General features: G+C 40.5%; 2 protein-coding genes across 5 annotated transcripts in view; one reads left to right on the top strand and one right to left on the bottom strand.

Moving 5' to 3' along the window:
• The window catches only part of psip1a (PC4 and SFRS1 interacting protein 1a), a 22,684-nt gene extending 13,756 nt beyond the window's left edge, over positions 1 to 8,928 (top strand). For all 4 annotated transcript variants that reach the window (XM_053232420.1, XM_034302861.2, XM_034302860.2 and 1 more), the window contains 5 exons: positions 1 to 27; positions 835 to 936; positions 3,622 to 3,823; positions 6,967 to 7,063; positions 8,011 to 8,928. The exon at positions 1 to 27 is cut by the window's left edge and continues 44 nt beyond it. In XM_053232420.1, the coding sequence (XP_053088395.1) occupies positions 1 to 27; positions 835 to 936; positions 3,622 to 3,823; positions 6,967 to 7,063; positions 8,011 to 8,041 (459 nt within the window). In that variant the 3' untranslated portion in view covers positions 8,042 to 8,928. The remainder of the gene's footprint in view (positions 28 to 834; positions 937 to 3,621; positions 3,824 to 6,966; positions 7,064 to 8,010) is intronic.
• A 2,575-nt stretch (positions 8,929 to 11,503) lies between these two features.
• snapc3 (small nuclear RNA activating complex, polypeptide 3) lies at positions 11,504 to 22,168 on the bottom strand. The gene is made up of 9 exons (XM_034302862.2): positions 21,903 to 22,168; positions 18,635 to 18,718; positions 17,411 to 17,492; positions 15,045 to 15,149; positions 14,424 to 14,573; positions 14,147 to 14,229; positions 13,578 to 13,736; positions 12,487 to 12,594; positions 11,504 to 11,901 (listed from the first exon to the last, which is right to left on the bottom strand). Exons 1-9 carry the CDS (start codon positions 22,133 to 22,135, stop codon positions 11,754 to 11,756), a joined length of 1,152 nt encoding a protein of 383 aa, XP_034158753.2. The 5' UTR covers positions 22,136 to 22,168; the 3' UTR covers positions 11,504 to 11,753.
• Positions 22,169 to 22,316: the final 148 nt, after the last annotated feature.

The raw sequence follows: 22,316 nt of genomic DNA on the forward strand, positions 1-22,316 counted from the left end.
AAAATCTCACTGAAGATCAACAACCCTGTGAGTCGGGGGGGAATTAACTCCACACACTCGTCCTCACACACACACAATTTATTCTTAATTTAATTTATGTAATTTATTACCCAGACTCCACCAGCATGTTATGTAAATATATTATGATAAACAGCGTGGTGAATAAATCACTCATTTTCCTTCAGAAATAGAAAGCATGCACAGCGTACGGTGTTGCAGCCACTTCTTACATTATGGTTTATTCATTTATTTATTTATTTTAAGTTCAGTTTTATTTGTAAAGCTCTTTTAACAGTGGACACTGTCACAGAGAAGCTTTACAGAAATAAATACATTCAGGATATAAGTTTAAAATGTATAAATTTATCCCTAATGAGCGAGCCAGAGGTGACGGTGGTGAGGAAAAACTCCCTGAGATGATGTGAGGAAGAAACCTTGAGAGGAACCAGACTCATCTATGTGACACCGGATAGTGCGATTATAAATCATTCCCTTCTGTAACTGTGTGTTACATGGACAAATAGTGCAGTTGTGTAACCAGGAAATTCATCACAGCTTTCACATGAAGTTTATTTGTTGAACTTATCCACTGTTCACTGATGGAGACTTGAGTGCAAAACTGCTCGTGGGAATTGCAGTCCTAAAGCTATCAGAGCGACTGTAGTCCAGAGCCATCTTCATGATCTGTAAGTGGAACCATCCTCAGTAACCTCCCTGACCTTCAGGCCGTCCTCAGCAGGACATCAGGTTGGATCAGTCAGGTCCGAAGAGCAGAAAGGGTCAGGATCAGTGTGTGTGTGTGTGTGTTGTGTTTAACATCTGGATGTGTTTCAGGATGTGAAGAAGTGTCTGGTGGCTCTGGATGAACTGAGCTCACTACAGCTCACCACTCAGCACCTGCAGAAACACTGCGAGCTCATCGCCACGCTCAAGAAGGTGAGAGAACACACACACACACACACACACACACTTCATCTTTCTCAAGCTGAGCTCCATAAACGACATCCATCGACTGCATTTCACCTCGAACGGGACGTTAACGTCATCATTTTCTTACATGCCACGTGATATAATGATTTAACCCACGCTGATATTTAAAGACTGTCAATTTAAGGCTCTTTTTTTTTTAATATATTTGGGAAAATATAAAATGTAAATCATCTCCGAATCACTCGATCATTACTGTAGATTAACGTAAACCTCTGTAGTGCTCATCGTTCTTAATCTTTACTAACTTTCTACGTAAAAAATAACAACAAAAATTAACGTAAAAAATGTGTTTGAGTCAGACTCCACTGAACGCCTTTGATTTTTAAAATCTGCATTTTGTTTGTTTGTTTGTTTGTTTGTTTGTTTTAAACTAGTGTAGGGAGCTGGATATCTTAACAGTCTTAAACTGTGTAAATTTTATTTGTTTAATATTTATATTTTCTAAAATATAGTTTTTAGTTTTCATTACATATTTTAAACCTGAATGTTACAAATTTTGGACATTGGAAGATTTTTTTTTATTATTATTTACAATCTGTTTAAATTTTAATATTTGATATTTAGACTATTAAAATTCATATATCATGTAATTTTTAGTAATTTTTAGAGTGCGTTAGTACGAATTAACGCTCATAAATACACCAAGTCTTTTTCTCCTCAATAAAAAAGGATCAACATTTTTTTATGTTTTTTCTTTTTTTTTTTCTTTTCTTTTTTTCTTTTTTTCTTTTTTTCTCCCCGGTTTGAACTCTGGGATATGAGCTGGAAGCCCCGCCCACTTTTCCTCCTCCTCCTCTCATGCTCACGGAGCGCTCTCGCTTTCTGTCACGCTAAATGGAGGATGTTTTGAGTTCATTAATGTGAAATAAAATCGATCAGAGTGTATTTGACTTTGCTAATATTACACACACACATTTAGCTAACATTAATTTATTGTGTTTATTAGAGATACAACAGAAACATTTTGGCGGAAAATGGCATTTTGGCTGGTTTTTGGCCAAAAGAGCGAATAAAGATAAAGATTTTGACCTTAAAAGATTAAGTATTCCTACATTGTTGTTTTGTTGTTGTTTTGAAAGCTAATTTCTTCTAATGATCTGAAGACTTTGTCTTTTTTAGGCTAGCGGTTCTGGATGATAAAATAGTTTGACGTGTTTTTTTAAAGGGTAACTCAAGAGCAAAGACGTTTCCATATCGCACAAGGGTTCCTCAAGCAAAAACACTTTTTGGAGCCTTTAATTTAATCCTTTATGAAAAGTGTTTAAGAAGGAATCAGTGCAGTTCCTCTGTAGATCTGAGGCAGTAGCTGTCTGTATGTTTGATTAGTAAATGGACTTAATAACGCAGGAAATCAGAATCAGTCCCTACATTAGAGAGTTGTGGAGTTATTACATCTAAAACCAGTCCATTACATAATCTCCACCTCCAGAGGAAACGCATTTATCACTCTGCTGAAGTAATAGATTACATCTCAGTGTTTATGCTGATGTGACAGTCTTCAGCAGATCTTCAGAGCTCTGTGCTGGTCTCGGTTTGTGTTTGTAACCACCAGCTGTTGGATGGTTTGTAAACTGAAAAGGAGGAAACATTCCTGTGGCCGAACTGAACTGAACGCCGTTTATTTACGAGGCTGTGAAAGGAAACGACAATGCCACATTCAGCCACAGTCGCGACTCAGTTACGAGAGGTTTGTGGGCGTGTCCTATTTTTGGTTTACTGCTGGTTGCCATGGTTTCAGTGGTAATATCAGGGTGATATGATATAACACCCATGCGACCACACCTCGAACGTCTTTCCACTAAAAATAAACAGAAATCAAATGTGTTCCTGTTGAAAGAAAAATGCTCGTGTAAACTGAAAACAGTTTTCTTTACGATTTCTGCTGCGTATTCCGTACACGAGTCTCTCACTGACGCGAGATCGGGGGAAATTTGGAGCCAAAAACACTTAAAATAAGGAAAAAAATAAGTTCACTATCTTCCCCTTATCCGTTATCACCAAGTAACTTTTAATAAAGTGAGACTCGGCTGCCACGCCCACTCCGTTTGCTGTCGCTTTCAGTCTCCAGGTGTCTTTGAACATCAACTACTTTTGTGTTGTTCGTCGTTTCAACTGATGATTATCACTGAAAAAGAAGAGATGTCGTAGATCGAGCTTGAAGCTGTACGATTACAAAGAGAAATTTCCGATTGAAATCTGAGTGTGAGCGCGGCTGCTACGACATTCGTCTAAAATCCACCAATAGGAGGACAGCAAACTCGCTGCACTGTTACAAATACGCAGGTGGCGATAAACGAAACGTGCTAATGGCCAAAAACAGATCTCCTTATTCAAGCTCACTTTTGAAGAAACGTCTGAAAGTAATTCTCTTTAATCGCAGGTCTATCGTTAGAGGATCTTCATCACACGTGCAGAACAAACGCTAGTCTTCGGAACAGTTTATAGGGATCAGTTTAATCCCGGATTAAATAAACGGACAGATTTGGAAGGAATAATTAACTCCATTTTGAGCAAGGAGTGAGAATACAGCTTCTCTCTCTGTTAATCTGTTTCTGTGTAAAAAAGCTGTTGGAGACGGCCGCGAAGTCTTGCTCGTGTTTCTCATGGTTGTCATGGAAACTGTGTGTGCAGATCCGCAGGTTCAAGGCGAGTCAGGACGTGATGGACAAAGCCACCATGCTGTATAATAAATATAAGACTATGTTCCTGGTGGGTGAAGGAGAGACGCTGATCAGTCAGGTGATCAATAAATCTCTGGCTGAGCAGCGGCAGTTCGAGGACGCCAAGAAGGGGGCGCTAAAGAGAGCCGAGCAGAGCAAAGAACCCGGTGCAGGTGAGGAGAACCTCATCTACACCTCACCTACACCTCCTCCTGCACATCATCTACACCTCACCTACACCTCCTCCTGCACATCATCTACACCTCACCTACACCTCCTCCTGCACATCATCTACACCTCCTCCTGCACATCACCTACACCTCCTCCTGCACATCGTCTACACCTCCTCCTGCACATCATCTACACCTCCTCCTGCACATCGTCTACACCTCCTCCTGCACATCATCTACACCTCACCTACACCTCCTCCTGCACATCATCTACACCTCCTCCTGCACATCATCTACACCTCACCTACACCTCCTCCTGCACATCACCTACACATCTACACTTCCTCCTACACATCACCTACACCTCCTCCTACACCTCACCTACACCTCCTCCTGCACATCATCTACACCTCCTCCTACACCTCCTCCTGCACATCATCTACACCTCACCTACACCTCCTCCTGCACATCATCTACACCTCCTCCTACACCTCCTCCTGCACATCATCTACACCTCCTCCTGCACATCATCTACACCTCCTCCTACACCTCCTCCTGCACATCATCTACACCTCACCTACACCTCCTCCTGCACATCGTCTACACCTCCTCCTGCACATCACCTACACCTCCTCCTGCACATCATCTACACCTCACCTACACCTCCTCCTGCACATCGTCTACATCTCCTCCTGCACATCACCTACACCTCCTCCTGCACATCATCTACACCTCACCTACACCTCCTCCTGCACATCGTCTACATCTCACCTACACCTCACCTACACCTCACCTACACCTCCTCCTGCACATCATCTACACCTCCTCCTGCACATCGTCTACACCTCACCTACACCTCCTCCTGCACATCGTCTACACCTCCTCCTGCACATCATCTACACCTCACCCACACCTCCTCCTGCACATCGTCTACACCTCCTCCTACACCTCCTCCTGCACATCATCTACACCTCACCCACACCTCCTCCTGCACATCGTCTACACCTCCTCCTGCACATCACCTACACATCTACACCTCCTCCTGCACATCATCTACACCTCACCTACACCTCCTCCTGCACATCACCTACACCTCACCTACACCTCCTCTACACATCACCTACACCTCCTCCTGCACATCACCTACACCTCCTCCTGCACATCATCTACACGTCACCTACACCTCCTCCTGCACATCATCTACACCTCACCTACACCTCCTCCTGCACATCACCTACACCTCCTCCTGCACATCGTCTACATCTCACCTACACCTCCTCCTGCACATCATCTACACCTCACCTACACCTCCTCCTGCACATCACCTACACATCTACACCTCCTCCTGCACCTCACCTACACCTCACCTACACCTCCTCCTGCACATCATCTACACCTCCTCCTGCACATCGTCTACACCTCACCTACACCTCCTCCTGCACATCGTCTACACCTCCTCCTGCACATCATCTACACCTCACCCACACCTCCTCCTGCACATCGTCTACACCTCCTCCTACACCTCCTCCTGCACATCATCTACACCTCACCCACACCTCCTCCTGCACATCGTCTACACCTCCTCCTGCACATCACCTACACATCTACACCTCCTCCTGCACATCATCTACACCTCACCCACACCTCCTCCTGCACATCGTCTACACCTCCTCCTGCACATCACCTACACATCTACACCTCCTCCTGCACATCATCTACACCTCACCTACACCTCCTCCTGCACATCACCTACACCTCACCTACACCTCCTCTACACATCACCTACACCTCCTCCTGCACATCACCTACACCTCCTCCTGCACATCATCTACACATCACCTACACCTCCTCCTGCACATCATCTACACCTCACCTACACCTCCTCCTACACCTCACCTACACCTCCTCCTGCACATCGTCTACATCTCACCTACACCTCCTCCTGCACATCATCTACACCTCACCTACACCTCCTCCTGCACATCGTCTACACCTCCTCCTACACATCACCTACACCTCCTCCTACACCTCACCTACACCTCCTCCTACACATCATCTACACCTCCTCCTACACCTCCTCCTGCACATCGTCTACACCTCCTCCTACACCTCCTCCTGCACATCATCTACACCTCCTCCTGCACATCACCTACACATCTACACCTCCTCCTGCACATCATCTACACCTCACCTACACCTCCTCCTGCACATCACCTACACATCTACACTTCCTCCTACACATCACCTACACCTCCTCTACACATCACCTACACCTCCTCCTGCACATCATCTACACCTCCTCCTACACCTCCTCCTGCACATCATCTACACCTCACCTACACCTCCTCCTGCACATCATCTACACCTCCTCCTACACCTCCTCCTGCACATCATCTACACCTCACCTACACCTCCTCCTGCACATCACCTACACATCTACACCTCCTCCTGCACATCATCTACACCTCACCTACACCTCCTCCTGCACATCGTCTACACCTCACCTACACCTCCTCCTGCACATCACCTACACATCATCTACACCTCCTCCTACACCTCCTCCTGCACATCATCTACACATCTACACCTCCTGCACATCATCTACACATCGTCTACACATCTACACCTCCTGCACATCATCTACACCTCCTCCTGCACATCATCTACACCTCCTCCTGCACATCATCTACACCTCCTCCTGCACATCATCTACACCTCCTCCTGCACCTCATCTACACCTCCTCCTGCACATCATCTACACCTCACCTGCACCTCCTCCTACACATCACCTACACCTCCTCCTGCACATCATCTACACCTCACCTGCACATCATCTACACCTCACCTACACCTCCTCCTACACATCACCTACACCTCCTCCTGCACATCATCTACACCTCACCTGCACCTCCTCCTACACATCACCTACACCTCCTCCTGCATATCACCTACACCTCCTCCTGCACATCACCTACACCTCCTCCTGCACATCATCTACACCTCCTCCTGCACATCATCTACACCTCCTCCTGCACTTACGTGTGTAAACATTTCTAGTGTCTACATTTTAATTAAAACTCAGTACAGAGCCCACAGTACAGAGAGAGTGTGTGTGTGTGTGTGTGTGTGTGTGTGTGTGTGTGTAGATAACAGAGCTGTGAACGGAGACTCGAGCCCTGAAAATAAAACCACTGAGACTGAGAGGGAAAGGACCGAGGAAACTGCAGCAGCAGAGCAGAACAGGTGACTTTCACTCTCTTTCCCTCTCTCTCACACACACACACACACACACACACACCCACACACACACACACACACACACACTCTCTCTGTACTGTGGGCCGACTGATATATAGTTTAAGCTTTTATTAGAGATTAGAAAGTGATGTTTTTTTTTTATGTTCAGTAAGAAACGCACTAGGGGGCGCTGCTCACTCACAGGACGCCATTTTGTGTACATGTGAGGAAAACAGACATGAATAGGACACGACGAATTATTTAATATCCTGATATTACTCGAAAATCAGTAACAAAAGACAAACAAGCTGCAAATCACAGCTTTATATTAACGCGCTCGTTCTAATACGTTACGGTTTCTATAGCAACGGCTCGTTCACACGGACGTGTACAGCAGACGCTCCACTGATAATAAACCGATTAAAAATTGTGGATATGGTGATGTTTTTTTAAAAGTAAGGAGATGTTTATGTAACATTGATGGAAGGAGTCTCCAGCGTAAGTCTTCAGGACAGAGGAGTTTACGCTTCTTTGCGGTTTCTCGGTAACAAAAGACGACAAGCTGCGTTTTGTTTTTTTGTCTTATTAACTTGAAGAGAGAGAATAAAGAGAGGCTGGTGAGGGAACGGCTGTTTATAGCTGCTCTAACATAAGTGACAACAGGAACTAACTTATTTCTGTAACTATAAACAGATTAAAAGTATGAATTTTTTTAATAAATATTTAAAAATGTAATTGTTAGCAATTTGCTGTGGTAAAAGAGGAATAAAACATCTCGGGGTGGTGAGAGTCACTGCGCTTCATCACACCATCCTGTTGGTGATTATTTTCCTGTAATGGCACCACACACACAGTGTTTTATTACTTTATATACTTACTGTTAACCTTCATCAGTTATGAAAATGTTCTGACATTAGGTGTGTGTGTGTGTGTGTGTGTGTGTTTGTTGACAGTGTGACGAATCCAGCAGAAGAATCGGCCTGATGATGATGATGATGATGCACCACTGGGGTGTGTGTGTGCGCAAGTGCGCGAGTGCGTGTGTGCGCGAGTGCGTGTGTGCGCGAGTGCGTGTGTGCGCGAGTGCGTGTGTGTGTGTGTGCGCGAGTGCGTGTGTGTGTGTGTGCGCGAGTGCGTGTGTGTGTGTGTGCGCGAGTGCGTGTGTGTGTGCGCAAGTGCGCGTGTGTGTATGTGTGTGCGTGTGTGTGTTTACACTTTACAGTTTCGTCCTCGTCAGGACTCAAGACTCTTCCCTTGTTTTAGTGATTCCTGTCAGAATTCCCGATTTTTGCAGAGCATTTACGTTCGGAAGTTTTTAGTCCTAGTTTTAGCTCCGCCTCCTGATCCAAAGCGTTTCAGCGTTTCTTTAACTGTCTCATAGAGGAAATTTACAATTATCCTCGCTCTGATTTGACTGATTTGTTCTTTTTGTTTGTTTGTTTGTTTTTTTTTAAATGAGCATCTCCGGAATTTCTCTTAGCTGCTATAGGAACAGTACATTCTTTCTCTCACACACACACACACACACACACACACACACAGGAGTGGAGAATCCCTGTGGTTTACAGCGTTCCTCAGCCTCTTCCTGCTTTAACCTGTCTGGATCACGGAGTGTTAGCGAGCGAGAGATTAGCAGCCGTTAGCTAGTGCAGTTTTACTTTCTGTGTGTGTGTGTGTGTGTGTGTGTGTGTCCTTTCTGTATGAACATAGAGGTTTATTTTTTTATACAGAACAACTACTTTTTTCTTTCTCTTGTCCGTCTGCGTGTTTTAAAGCCTCTCGTGGCGTTAGTGTAAATAAGAGTACTGTATTTTTGTGTCTGTTCTAAAAACTAAAACTTTAAGGCCTTTAATAAAGTAGTGCTTGCTTCAGCTTCACCGTCTGTCTCCGTTATTTTTTAACAGGTACTTTAAAAAACATAAAGATACAAATAATATACAGTTAAGAAAGAAAGAGCTGCATGATTTCTATAGCAACAGCAGACACTCCACTAATAAACGGATTGATATGGTGACGTTTACTTATTTAACATTTATTTTAACCCCAATAACTCACGTTCATAAATGTTTCAGGTAAATCATTTAAAATTTTTATAAAAGCTCCAGGACGTAGAGAACCGCATTCTGCTTGTTCCGTCTCACTGCAACTCCACTTTAACTTTAATATCATCGTTAAAACACTTCATAAATCGATTATTTTTGCATTAATGCCTGAACATTTTACATCATGTGCTTGAAACGTTCTTCTCCACGACTCGTCCATCACAGATGATGTACATTTCAGTTCAAACTCAACCCTGTTCCCTGAAAACATTCACCCCTGTGAAATATTTGAAACATTCCACAAGTTCAGCAGGAAGTTACATCATCTGAATTTCCTGAAGATCACAGGAAGAAGAAAAGTTGTCTATTTCTAATTTCTAATGAAATTATAGATTGAAAGTAAACTATTAAAATGTCCTTAATGGCCTTGTGTTTTTAGCATGGATGCTAGTTAACCATGTTTTGTTTTTTTGTATTTGCTAAAATTCTGTGCTAAACACTCTTCATTTTCAACAACAAAATGCAGCAAAGAAACTCTTATTTAAAAATGAGATTACTAATCCATCATCGGGAAGTTTCAGTTCTATGTTTTTAATTGATCAGGGCCTAAATAACAATTGTGTTCCTCACCAACTTCTATAAAACAAACAGATAAACTCAGGCAATTAAAAAAACCCACAGACTTCTATATCAAGTCATTTTTCCCAAAAAGTAAACCAACATTCAGAAACCAGGTGGGAAAAAATAAGCAAACCCTTCCTCCTTCCTCAATCATTACCAGACTAATTAGCAGCCAGGTGTTATTAATGAACCGCACAGGATTAGTTCATCATCAGGAAGTGTGAGTTCCTCTATAAAAGCAGAACTTTTGGCAGTTTGGAGCACTCAGGTGTGTGTCTACATCATCCCAAGAAGAAAGGACATCAGCCATGACATCAGAGAAGCAACTGTTGCTGCTAATCAGTCTGGGAAGGGTTATAAGGCCATCGCCAAACAATTAGAACTTCAACATGCTACAATGAGAAGGATTGTTTCCAAATAGAAAAAAAAAGAATAACAGAGCACGACTTAGGTTTGCAAAATTGTATGAACAAAACTGAACAGAAAACAATAAAAGTTCTTTAACAATATCCTTTGAAGTGATGAGACCAAGGTGGAGATGTTTTGGTCATCATGCACAGCACCATATTTGGCAAAAACCAACCAGTGTATCACCACAACCACCTCATACCAGCTGTGAAGCCCGGTGGTGGCGGGGTGATGATTTGGGGTTTTGCACCCACAGGACCTGAGCAGCTTGCAGTCACTGAGACTGAAAGTGACAATGAACTCCACTTTATACCAGAATATTCTTGAGACAAATGTGAGGCCATCTGTCCTTCAGCTTCATGCAACAGGACAATAATCTCACACACACCAGGAAATCGACATGTGATTGGCTAAATAAGAAAAAAATCAAGGTGTTGGAATCACCAAGTCAAAGTCCAGACCTCAACCCCATTGAGATGTTGTGGTGGGATCTTACTGTGAGAGCTGGGCATAAACACCAAGGAGCTGAAGCAAAGTTCTAAAGAAGAATGCGGCAGAATTGCTCCAAAGTGATGTGAGAGACTGATAAACTCCTCCAGAAAACATTTACTTCAAGTTATTGTTGCTAAAAGTGGATGTACATGTTACTGAATTATAGGGTGTACTTATTTTTGACTACATATTGAAATCTGTTGTTGTTTTGTTGTCATGTTTGGTACAGAAGTTGGTAAAGAACCACACAATAGTTATTTATGCCCTGATAAATAAAAATGTAGAATTGAAGGAGGGTGTACTTTCTTTTTCCCCCCAGTGACTGTATATATGACAACAGCTGTGTCGTGATAAGTGTACATCCACGAGAGTATGAGAACACACTCTTTGGTTAAATGCATGTTTTCTTAGATTCAGTGTTGTATAATGATTAAAAATAAAGTGTTAATGCTTAGTTGCAGAGGCTAAATGTCATGAGGTTACAGTAAAGTCTACAGAGAATTTATCACGCATTAATTATTATAATCTGTTTATTCAGTTCAGACGACTTTCACTGGGAAAATTCCCTGCTTTGGGATATTTTAGGAAAGCTAGAACAATTAATGAAACGGTTTTTTTTGCCTTTATGAAACACGACGGAGGTTAACTGAGGTTACTTGTCGAAAATGACTAGGCTTATTTTTGGCCTGTTTTTTTTTTTTTGACTCACTAGTGCATTCTGGGTAAAACACACAGGAAACCACATGGTTAACCACAAACGCTGCTGTTTTTCCCCTCGCCACGCGTCTAGAGCTGAAATTTACCACCTCGTTTTCTGACACCTGAAGGCGCATGACATTTAAAAATCAAACACCAAGGCACAGGAGATAAACACGACACAGACTCGCGATACACAACCAAACTTTATTTTAGAGACGTGAACAGGAACATGTTATTTACAGCACTGCTTTAGCTTTTAAATTCAAATAACTCTCGAAATGTTGAACATCAACAAATGATCATTTTGTCAAAAACAAAAAGATTCCTGGCTACAAGTAAACACCGAGGAAAATAAACGTACAAATGTTTATACAAAAAAAATACAAGGTAAGAAGAGAAAGCAGCAGATTTGGAGTGTGGAGTGTGGAGCGCGCTCAGTTGAACGCTCCGGGGTCGACGTAAGCGTACGCCTGGAAGTCGCCCAGCTTGTTGCCATGTTGGTCGTAATGCAGCAGACGGAAACACTGATCACAGTACAGACACGGATCCATCGGAGCAAGAGCGTCGTTCGTCGTTATCCATCTGAGGGTGAACAGAAACACGGTGTAAAAATGCTCAAAGATGATTCGGGATTTTACAGGGTTTCGAGCGGGGAAACTTCAGCAGCCAATAGCATTCAAGATCTACGATTATACACTATCTTAGCTAGCTAGCTAAATATGGAACTATGGATTTATTTTTCACAAACACCTTCATCATCACCTTCTGACTGCACTGCAGTGTGATCAGCACGACTCAGAGACTCAGACTGTAATCCTCTAAACACGAATAATCGCAGCGTAAGCAGCGGATCGTCTGTAGCGCTTCATCCAATCACATACGTTCATGCAAATTATTTAGCTGAAAAGAGCTAATCAACAAAGGGATGAGCATCTCTGATGTGATTAGCAAACTTTTTTTTTTTATTAAGTTGTTTTTGGATGTTTAAAGACGTATGATCAGAGAAGATTGCGTTTATTCTCGCAGCGTCGAGTCTTTAGCTTGAAAAGACGACGCGTAAACAAATGGCTGAAGTTTAGAAGCTAGCAGAATGATCTTCACGCGTATTGATGAATGATGATGATGGTGTGTGTGTGTGTGAGGCGAGATCACAGTCGAACGTCTCACCTGCTGATGTACAGGTGACACACGCAGCACTTCCGGGTCACGACCCTGTGCTTGTGTGACAGCAGTGGATACAACTTCCTGTCTAAGCAGTCGTCCTTATGGATCAGCCTGAATCACACACACACACACACACACACAATCAACAAATAAATGAATGTTGTGATTTAGATCTCGATATTTCAAAAACTGACACAGCTGTAATAAACATATTATATTTATATTATATTTAGTATTATTTAGAAGTAAACAGTTAACTCCACTGCAGTCTTTTTTTTTTTTTTAACACAAACTCTCTAGTCTAATATCCGACACAAACACACTGCAACTGATTACAAAAAAGAATAATTTTCCAACATATAGTTTATGGTTGCTGTGAAACTTCTAAATTAGTTCTTATGGTTTGCTAATGAACAATTAAATATCATTAAAAAAAAAAGAGATATTTAATCATTAGCACTCATTATTTCAAGATATTAAATGAAAATAATGAGATAATGTCTTGAAATAACATGTTGCTAAGTCAAAATAATGAGATAGTAACTCATTATATCAAGATGTGATCTCATTATTTTGACTTAGTACCTCATTATTTCAAGATATTAGTCAAAATAATATTGATAATATTTTGAAATAAAGTGTTAGTAAGTCAACATAATGAGATAATATCTGAAATAGTGTTAAAGTCAAAATGAGATAATATCTTGAAATAACGTTATCATCTCGTTTATCATCTCATTATTTTGACGTAGTATTTTGAAATAAGTTACTGAGTCACAATAATAATAATAATAATAATAATAATAATAATAATAATGAGATAATATTTTGAAATAACGAGTTACTAGATGATCAAAATAAAAACACAGCACTTCTGGAATTTCGCCCCCTAGTGGAATGACAGATTTTTAAAAAATTTAAATATTTAATTTCCATTAAAGTCCACAAATCTATTTTATGTTAGAGCACAGATTCATCTGATGGGCTGGATTACGGATTAGAACCTTTATCGGGCCGGTCCTCTGTGTGTGTGTGTGTGTGTGTGTGTGTGTGTGTGTGTGTGTGTGTGTGTTTAAGAGAGAGGGGACAGAGACCTGACGTCTGTGAGGATGAGGACGTGTTCACAGTCTCCCTGATGGCAGTACAGGTACGGAAATCCCACCTTCACCCTCAGCTCACTGAACGTCGCCTCCTCCATCTTAGCCGTTTTAAACTCGGGGAAGTCTCTGCTTTTGGTCCACTCACGCGTCACCCTGTACGCCAACACACGGTCACGTCTACATAGTTTACTTTATTTATTTATTTATTTATTTATAAAGCACATTTGAAAACAGCTGAAGCTGAAACCAAAGTGCTGTACAAGTAATATAAAACAGATCTATCCACAAAACATTTAACAAAATACAGGAACACAAACAGAAGGTTTACAGGAAACTGTACATCCCTTCACTCAGGTGACGTGATTAATGACGTAAAAGGTGTGTGTGTGTGTGTGCGTGTGTGTGTGTGTGTGTGTGTGTGTGTGTGTGAGATTCTCTCCACAGCACAGAGTTACACTTTAGTCTACAATTAATAGAAATGAAGTCAAAGGAATGACATTTAAAGCATTATATTAGACGTTTACATTTATAATAAACATGAAACACGTCTCTGTGGTTCTTACGCGCTGATATCGCGACACTCGGGGAAGCGCATGTCGTTGTAGAAAATTCCCTCGAAGAAGAAGAACGCGGATTTGTAGTGATCCTGAAAACACAGAGGAGAAAAAAAAAAAGAAAACACAGGAGAAAAAAAGGTTTTATTTCCAAAGTCATCTTCAAATCTGTCTTAATAAAATACAGGGTTCAAAATACTGACAAAACCTGACTGGCTGAGAGCAGTACGCTGTGTTTCGATTGTGTGTGTGTGTGTGTGTGTGTGTGTGTGTGTGTGTGTGAGACCTTGCTGATGAACTGAGGCACCATGTCAGGTGTGTTACTGAACTCTCCGAACACTTGCAGGTCGCTCACACAGCAGATGGCGTCTCTGAGCTCGGTGAGCTTCTGCGAGCCCAGAACATGCAGCGTCTGATACGCCCTCACGTGTTTAAACTAACACACACACACACACGCACCCCCAGGGGAAAAAAAGAAAAAAAAACACATGTTTTCAGTGTTCATCAATAGTGTATGAGTCTTAAGAATTTATGAGAATTGTTTACAAATCATCATCATCATCATCATCATCTAATTATGTTTTATTAATTATGTTTTATTTTTTACAAAAACTTACCTTGCTAAATGATTGTTGATGTTTTCACTTTTAATTTCTTCTATTTTCTAAAAATCTGAATTGTAATTATTACTGCTCACTCCGATTACAGGTTAAAACCCTCTGAACTTTATCCTTTACTTATCTTTATCTCGTTTTCATCTCACTGTGTATTTTGTACTTTATTGTATATAGAAACTTTATTATTATTTCTTACTGTATATTTTGTATTCGGTTATAAGCTTTGTTTTTAAAAAGCACTTTAGGAACTTTATTATTATTTCTGTTCTAATGTCACTCTCGGGTCTCACTCGCTCAAACAGGACGGGGTAGATGACGTTGAAGGTGAGGACGAGTTCTCCCTCGGGAACGGTGTCTGAGGCGTCTTCAGCTCTTCTGCCCAGAGAGAGCATTTCCTACAACACAGTACAGAAAGTTTAAACCCTCACACACTCCTACAAACACACACACACACACGCCGGGAATAAACCAGTGGTGTGCAACTTTATATTAATTGACAGCACAGAGGGGTGCCAAAACTTTGTTCAGCGCAACGGCTGGATTACAGTCAGTAAGTCTACACCTCTAAGGTGACGTGTGTGTCAGGTGGAGGTGGTAAAGTGTGTATTAGATTATTAGATGTGACATAAAACTTAAACAATCACACAGAAGGTTAATAGCTGCAGTTCCTCTGTTTGACCACCAGGTGCCACTAGAGTAAGCCATGTAATAATAATAATAATAATAATAATAATAATAAACTTTACTTAGAGGGCACTTTTCATACATTTAGTTTGCAGCTCAGAGTGCTTTACAGTGTGAAATAAAAAAACAGAAACAGTGAAACAAAAGGCTGTCAAAAAAATAGGAAAATAATAATGCAGTCAAGACAGAAAGATGAAAATATTAACAATATAATATAATGTTTAAAATAATATAAAGTCCCTACAAATAAAAGTGTACTAATTGATTCTATATAATATAAAAGTAATGTAAAGTACAAATGTAAACGTAAGGCAAATAATAAAAGCTAGTTTTAAAATATATATATATATATTTTTTTTTAGCCTTTTTTTTAACTCGGAGATAAATTTACAAAATCACGATAGTTATTAAAAGTTTTTTTGGTTGTTATTCTCTGCTGATTATTTTGTACACATTAAGTGAAAACTATATACAGGTTTTTAGCCTTTTTTTAATCTTAGATGGACTATGGAGAAAGCTATATCATGATTTGGAACAGGTTTATCAGGCGATCAGAGACGTATAAAGATGCTAAACCATTAACGGATTTAAAAAGGAATAAGATTTTATAGTTAATTTTAAAGGAAAAAGGTGGTGTGACGCTAAAACTGCTCTAATATGATCATGTTTTCTAGCGCGCTTTATTATTCTCACTGCTGCATTATACACGAGTTGTAGTTTGTTTGCTGTAGTAGTAGAAAAAGGTAGTCAGCTCATTTTACAGCTCATGTAGGTGACCTATGTGATGTTACACTGGGTTTTCTCCACTAGAGGGCGACAAACTAGTGAAATTAAACCTCATTCACAACAACAGAAGTGAAACTCTGTCTGTGCCATGGCTTAAATGTGTCAAATGTTTTATATTTCTATTTCTAAGTTTTAGATTTGCATTTAAATTTTAATAAATGTGAACGAAGTGTGAGATTTTACGTCTGAAACGCCTTTTACAGCTCGTGTACGTAGAGCACGTGTCAAACTCCAGGCCCGCACATCATTTTACTGTGGCCCGAGAGAGCAATCAATAAAAGTCTATGCTGCTTTATATTGTAAATTGACCACAAACTACATCTCCCACAATGCATGACGATTTTGCGACCCGCGAAGTGACGGCATTCCGCCACTAGAATGCAGTGTTTCCACATTAGCGTTTAAATAAGCAGTACTGAGGAAGACAACCTGTACTGTTATTTTGAGTTAATTACACATACTACTCTGTATGTGCAGCAATGTTTTCAGTGTGTTTACTGCTGTATGTTCATGCAGCCAAATGTTTATTGTGATCAAACCATTTGTTGAATGTATGCCCTCTGCAAGGCTGTGTACAGCATCTGGTTTTGTAAAAGCCTCTGCTGTCACACACGTTCTTAGCAGCTCACAATTATTTGTGGTATAATTCTGCCCCTCTCAAATGTGACAAAGTTTTTAAACAAAGTTAATGTACTGACTTGTTTGATTATATTTATCTTTATTTATTTTGACTGATGGAGTGATGTGGATTTCTTAGCCTGATAAATTAAAATGATTTATGTTAAAATAACACAGAGCAATAACATTTATTTTTTACATCTATGCAAATGCATATACGATATTTGTAACTTAAGTAATAATCAGATAAAAAGACTGTTATTTAACAATATGTTAAAGAGTAGTAACACAGTCTTGAGGTCAGCCGTAATGCTGAAGTGGCCCTCAGTAAAAATGAGTTGGACACCCCTGACGTAGAGGATGTGTGTTGTGTTATATGTGTTTTTTCCACTAGAGGGCGACAAACCAGAGAAATGAAACCTGCCTGATGATCAGTAAAGTAACTCTCAGCCCTTAGACCTGCTCCATGGTGTCAATCTCCTCTAGGTTTCTTCAGTTTGGTGTTTAATTTGCTTTGTGTTTGAGTTTTTAATCATTCTGGGGATTTTAATCAAAAAAAATCACTCACCATCTCATTAGCGTACGCGTCGTGTCGTCCCACGTTGTCCCGTATGAGAGTCTTCTTATAGTCCAGTCTCCTCTTCCTCAGTCTGAGGACAGAACGGAAATAAAAGCGTCTAATTTAACACATTAATGCACAGAAAGTAAATAAATAAAATTCACAAATAACACTGAATATTTTATTAGAATTAAGACTGGTGGTTGAAAAGTGGACTGTACCACTGAGTACGGAAAAGGGGGGGGGATGTTTTAAGCACTGTCTTATTTAAGCAAAGAATTTTATCTTGTTTTTTTTATTTAACATTTCAGCATGTTTAACATTTTATAAGTAATGTTTAAGTATTATTAAGTGCATTATTGAATATCCATCATTTAAAGGTGCAACAGTCCATTTTTTTTTATTTCTTATGTGTATGAATAACCTGAAAGATATCAAATATAAACATGATGAAATATCAAGGTTTAAGGTTTAAGGGTAGCTCCAGGGGGCGGAGCTTCATGAACATGGGCAGGAATGCTCAAGGAGGAAAAAAAATATCATTCAAATGTCAAAAATCCAGCTACTGAACTGTTAGAGACCTAATCGCACCTAATGCGCCTTTAAATATTTAAATATCGATAAATGTCACAAATTTTAAAATATTTTCTTTAAATAATTAGTGCAATAATCTACTTTCTATTCTATTCTATTCTGACTTTTTATCCCTGACGTGTGAGGCAGATCGGACATCACTGCGTACGTGTAAACAGATCAGATCTGATCTTTTTCACATCCGATCTGATCACATTCAAACAAAATCTGATATCTGCTCATCAGACTCCAATCTAATCTGATTTTCCGGTTCATTCTCTTTCAATCATCATCATGCGACAGTTTTCTTTAGTCATTTGGTGCTTAAACGATGCGCGTGAATCATCGAGGCATCAGTGGAGTTCAGATTTAATAAATCCACATCTGTGCTTTATTGTATATTTGTTTTTGTTTTTTTTGTTATACACACACAAGGAAGTGAAAAGACACTCTTGTTTCTGTCCAAGGATTGTATAATAAATATTTCCTTTACTTTTCACTGGCTTGTATGTTTTTAAAAAGGTTTATTAACATCGTGATATTTATAGACTCTGATCATATCAGGAAGATTTCACACCGTAACACTTTTAATGTAAATCTTTCCGAGCTGATAATCTACAGACTCGGTGTAAAAACTGCCGCTCTGCTGGGGGTGTTTACTTTAACGTGGCGAGCTGAGGGTCTGCAGGAACCACGTCAGGATCAGGAGCTTCATCTTCAGCGTGACAGCGAAGAGAATCAGGGCTGAAACACACACACACACACACACACAGCACTGTGAATCACTAACTCCGGCTCAGTCCTCAATCACTCCTTCATCACTAGGGTGCGGAGTAAAGGCTTCTACAGCTCATTCAGTGCACTACATGTTAAAGGGAGAGAGTCATTTGGGATTCAGCTCCAGCTTCCCTACATATCGTGCACCACTTAGGGAATAAAAAGTGTCTTCCATCCAACACGGAGGCACCATTTATACTCCAGCTTCCTGCTGCCTTCCTTACAAGTGCACTATAAAGTGTTAAATATTGGCTTCTGTAACCGATGTAGTGAATTTTATCCCAGCTTAGGATTCAGAGTGCTAATAAAACTTCAGCAGCTCTCTCACTAACACTCTATCTACTGCTTTAGACGTTCAATAAGAACTTACTGTTGTTATAAAATGTCTTAAGTGCCCTAGATAGTGCACTATTTTGCCCAAAAGGGAATCATTTAGGATTGATTCAGTGTCCTGTGTCTCTACAAGTGCACTATTTCGAGTTCCTTCTACACCCTATCTAGTGCCTTTTACATTAAAGGACACAGAATTATTTAGGTAAACAAAATCCCAAATCAGAATAAACTTCACTACATCGCCAATTATCCAATTATCATACTCTCAGTAGTGCACTTCTAGAGAGTAGGGAACTGAATCAGTCATATATGGATCCCTAGTGGACAAACAGTGCACTACTTAGGGCACTAAAGCCAACAAGACTAAGTCTCTACTGAGTGTATAGGGCACTAGACAGAGTGTGAGCATTATTACTCCCTAACTAGTGACGTTATGCAAGTAAACTGAATCCCAAATGAGGATCTAGTGTAAATATTGTACTTGTATAGGGAGTAAGAAGCACACTCTAAATGGTTCTCGTTAGGATTTACACTAAATAGGGTGAAACCTTAAGTGATTCCCTATTGGACATTTTTATATGCCCTAATTAGTGCACGATAAATAGAGAACGGAGTATCGGCTTCTTTCACTTCATCCTAATTTTTAAATAATTCTGGGTGCTGAAGTAACTTAACAACTAAATAATGCTGAATCAATCCTAAATCTTTCCCTACTGAACAAATAGTGCACTACCTAGGGCACTAAAGACATAACATGAGTGTACACGTCCCTATTGAACATAAGAAGCACTGAAGAGGGATTCTGTACTCAGTAAATTATGATAAAGTGCAGTATACAGGTTCGAGAAGGCAGTATTTCATACCCTGTATCGTGCACTTGTACAGGAAGCAGGAAGTTGGATTATAAATGGCTCTCTTTAGGATTTACACTAGATAGCATGAACCTCAAGTGCTCTTTACTGGTCATTTTTAAATAACTTCACTAGTTACGGCTAATGCTTTTTTTCTTTTATTTTAAACAGGCGTCTTCTGTAGTGTGCACTATTCGTCCACTATGGATCCATTGAGGATTGATCCAGCACCCTACTCTCTACAAGTGCACTACTTAAAGTATAATAATTACTTCTACACCCTGTCTAGTGCTTTTCACGATAGATACAGTAGCAGACGTCCCAGACTGTCATCTTATACTTCCTCAGTACTTATACATGAGATTACTGAGCATGGATTTCACTCAGAAACCATGAAGATGGCTTAGGACTACAATTCCCATGAACAGTTTTGCACTCAGGTCTCCATCAGTGAGCAGTGGATAAGTTCAATAAAACAGACTCTTTTACTTTTATGGCATTTGGCAGACGATGTTTACTGATAGAGACTTTACAGCATTTTTATAGTCTCTATCAGTAAATCCATCCTGATACTGGTTTGCTAGGTCACAGAATAAAGAACACCATCAGTCTAAAAACTCTGCTGGGAAGGTAATAGAGTAACAAGCGCTCAGACAATACAAAGTTGTTTTTTTAATTAAAGTGCTAATTTAAGTAGTTTAGGAAGATGTAGGTCTTTAGGCATCATCTGAAGACTGCCAGTGACTCAGCTGTTCGGACATCTAGAGGAAGTTCATTCACCACCTCAGCGCCAGAACAGAGAAGAGTCGTGATGCAGGTCTTCCTTGTACCCTGAGAGATGGAGGGATCAGTCGAGCAGTGCTAGAGGAGTGGAGGGAGCGTGGTGCAGTGCGAGGTGGGATAAGTGCTTTGAGGTAGGTGGGTACAGGTCCATTTTTGGCTTTGTAGGAGAGCAGCAGTGTTTAAATCTGTAGCTACAGGAAGCCAGTTGAGGGAGCGCAGCAATAACGTGGTGTGGGAGAAGGTCGAATGGCATGCAGCGGACGAATGGAGCTCAGAGGCAGAGCTACCAGGAGCAAGTCTCAGTAGTCCAGTCTCAAAATGACAAGCAGTGTGGGATGTGATAAGTGCTTTAAGATAACTGGGTACTGGTCCATTTTTGGTTTTGTAGGCGAGCAGCAGTGCTTTAAATCTGATGCAGCAGCTACAGGAAGCCAGTGGACTTCATGTGAAAACCCTGATGATTTTCCTATAGAAGGGATTGATTTATAATCGCACTATCCGGTGTCATCCAGATGAGGATGGGTTCCCTTTTGAGTCTGGTTCCTCTCGAGGTTTCTTCCTCATGTCGTCTCAGGGAGTTTTTCCTCACCTCTGTCACCTATGGATCGCTCATTAGAGAGAAATCGGGAAGTGGAAGCTCAGTGGTTAAGATTTTGGCCTTCTGAAGGTTGTGAGTTCAAATCCAAGCACTGCCAAGGTGCCACTGCTGGACCCTTGAGCAAGGTCTTTAACCCTCAACTGCTCAGGTGTATAAATGAGATAATTGTAAGTCGCTCTGGATTGCCGCGTCTGCCAAATGCCGTAAATGTAAATAAATTTATACATTTTAAACTTATATCCTGAAGTCATATAGTTCTGTAAAGCTGCTTTGTGACAATGTCCACTGTTAGAAGCTCTATACTAATAAAACTGAACTGAAATTGAAACTGAATGTTAATTACAGCTCTAACAGATTAAGACTGTTTTGCAGTTTAGAGTTTATAGATGTAATCAGTGTTATACAGCAGAGGAGCACTGTGTGATGTGCACTACATAAACATCTGTAATCACTGTAGTGCACTAAATTCCAGTCTGAGGCTGTAGTCTTTACACACCTGCACTATTACTAGTGTGCTACACTACAGAAAGGCATTTAGGAGTTAGAGACGTAGAGTATTGGTAAGAAATCTAAAGCGGAAGTTTACCTGCAGATGGTTTTAAGCTCCTCCAGCGTTTCCGGTGTGATTCCCATCTCCTCTATAAACTGCGCTTCTTCTATTTCACCGGAAGTCTGGCTAAAAGAGTAATCTTCCGGTTTCAGCACGCTGAGCCATAAATCTCTAAAGCTACCGAGGTGAAATGGCTTGGAGTTCACTTCGACGTGTTCATAAACCGGCACGTTTTCGTCCAATACGTTCGTACCGCCGCCTTCAGCCATGTTTACTTCCGCCTCCTGGCGCGTCACGCTACGTCATCAAATAGCGACTGACCACGGTTTTATCGCTGGTGTTTTTTAATCTTTAGCAATTTATACTTTAATATTACACTGAGTTAGTGCATAAAGCAGTCAAATCAAAGGTTTAAAATATAAAAACACTCATTTAAAACATTAAATACGA

This window comes from Pangasianodon hypophthalmus, chromosome 3, assembly GCF_027358585.1.
Source record: "Pangasianodon hypophthalmus isolate fPanHyp1 chromosome 3, fPanHyp1.pri, whole genome shotgun sequence".
Classification (NCBI taxonomy): domain Eukaryota; kingdom Metazoa; phylum Chordata; class Actinopteri; order Siluriformes; family Pangasiidae; genus Pangasianodon; species Pangasianodon hypophthalmus.

Bases quoted from the DNA above. Each gene is read 5' to 3' on its own strand.
- snapc3 (XM_034302862.2), bottom strand. From the start codon at position 22,135: ATGGCTGAAGGCGGCGGTACGAACGTATTGGACGAAAACGTGCCGGTT. The intron at 17,493-18,634 runs GTAAACACCCCC...TTCTGTCCTCAG, and splicing joins CCTCAGCTCGCCACGTTAAA to ACTGAGGAAGAGGAGACTGG. The intron at 11,902-12,486 runs GTGAGACGTTCG...GTTCACCCTCAG, and splicing joins TGTCACCTGTACATCAGCAG to ATGGATAACGACGAACGACG.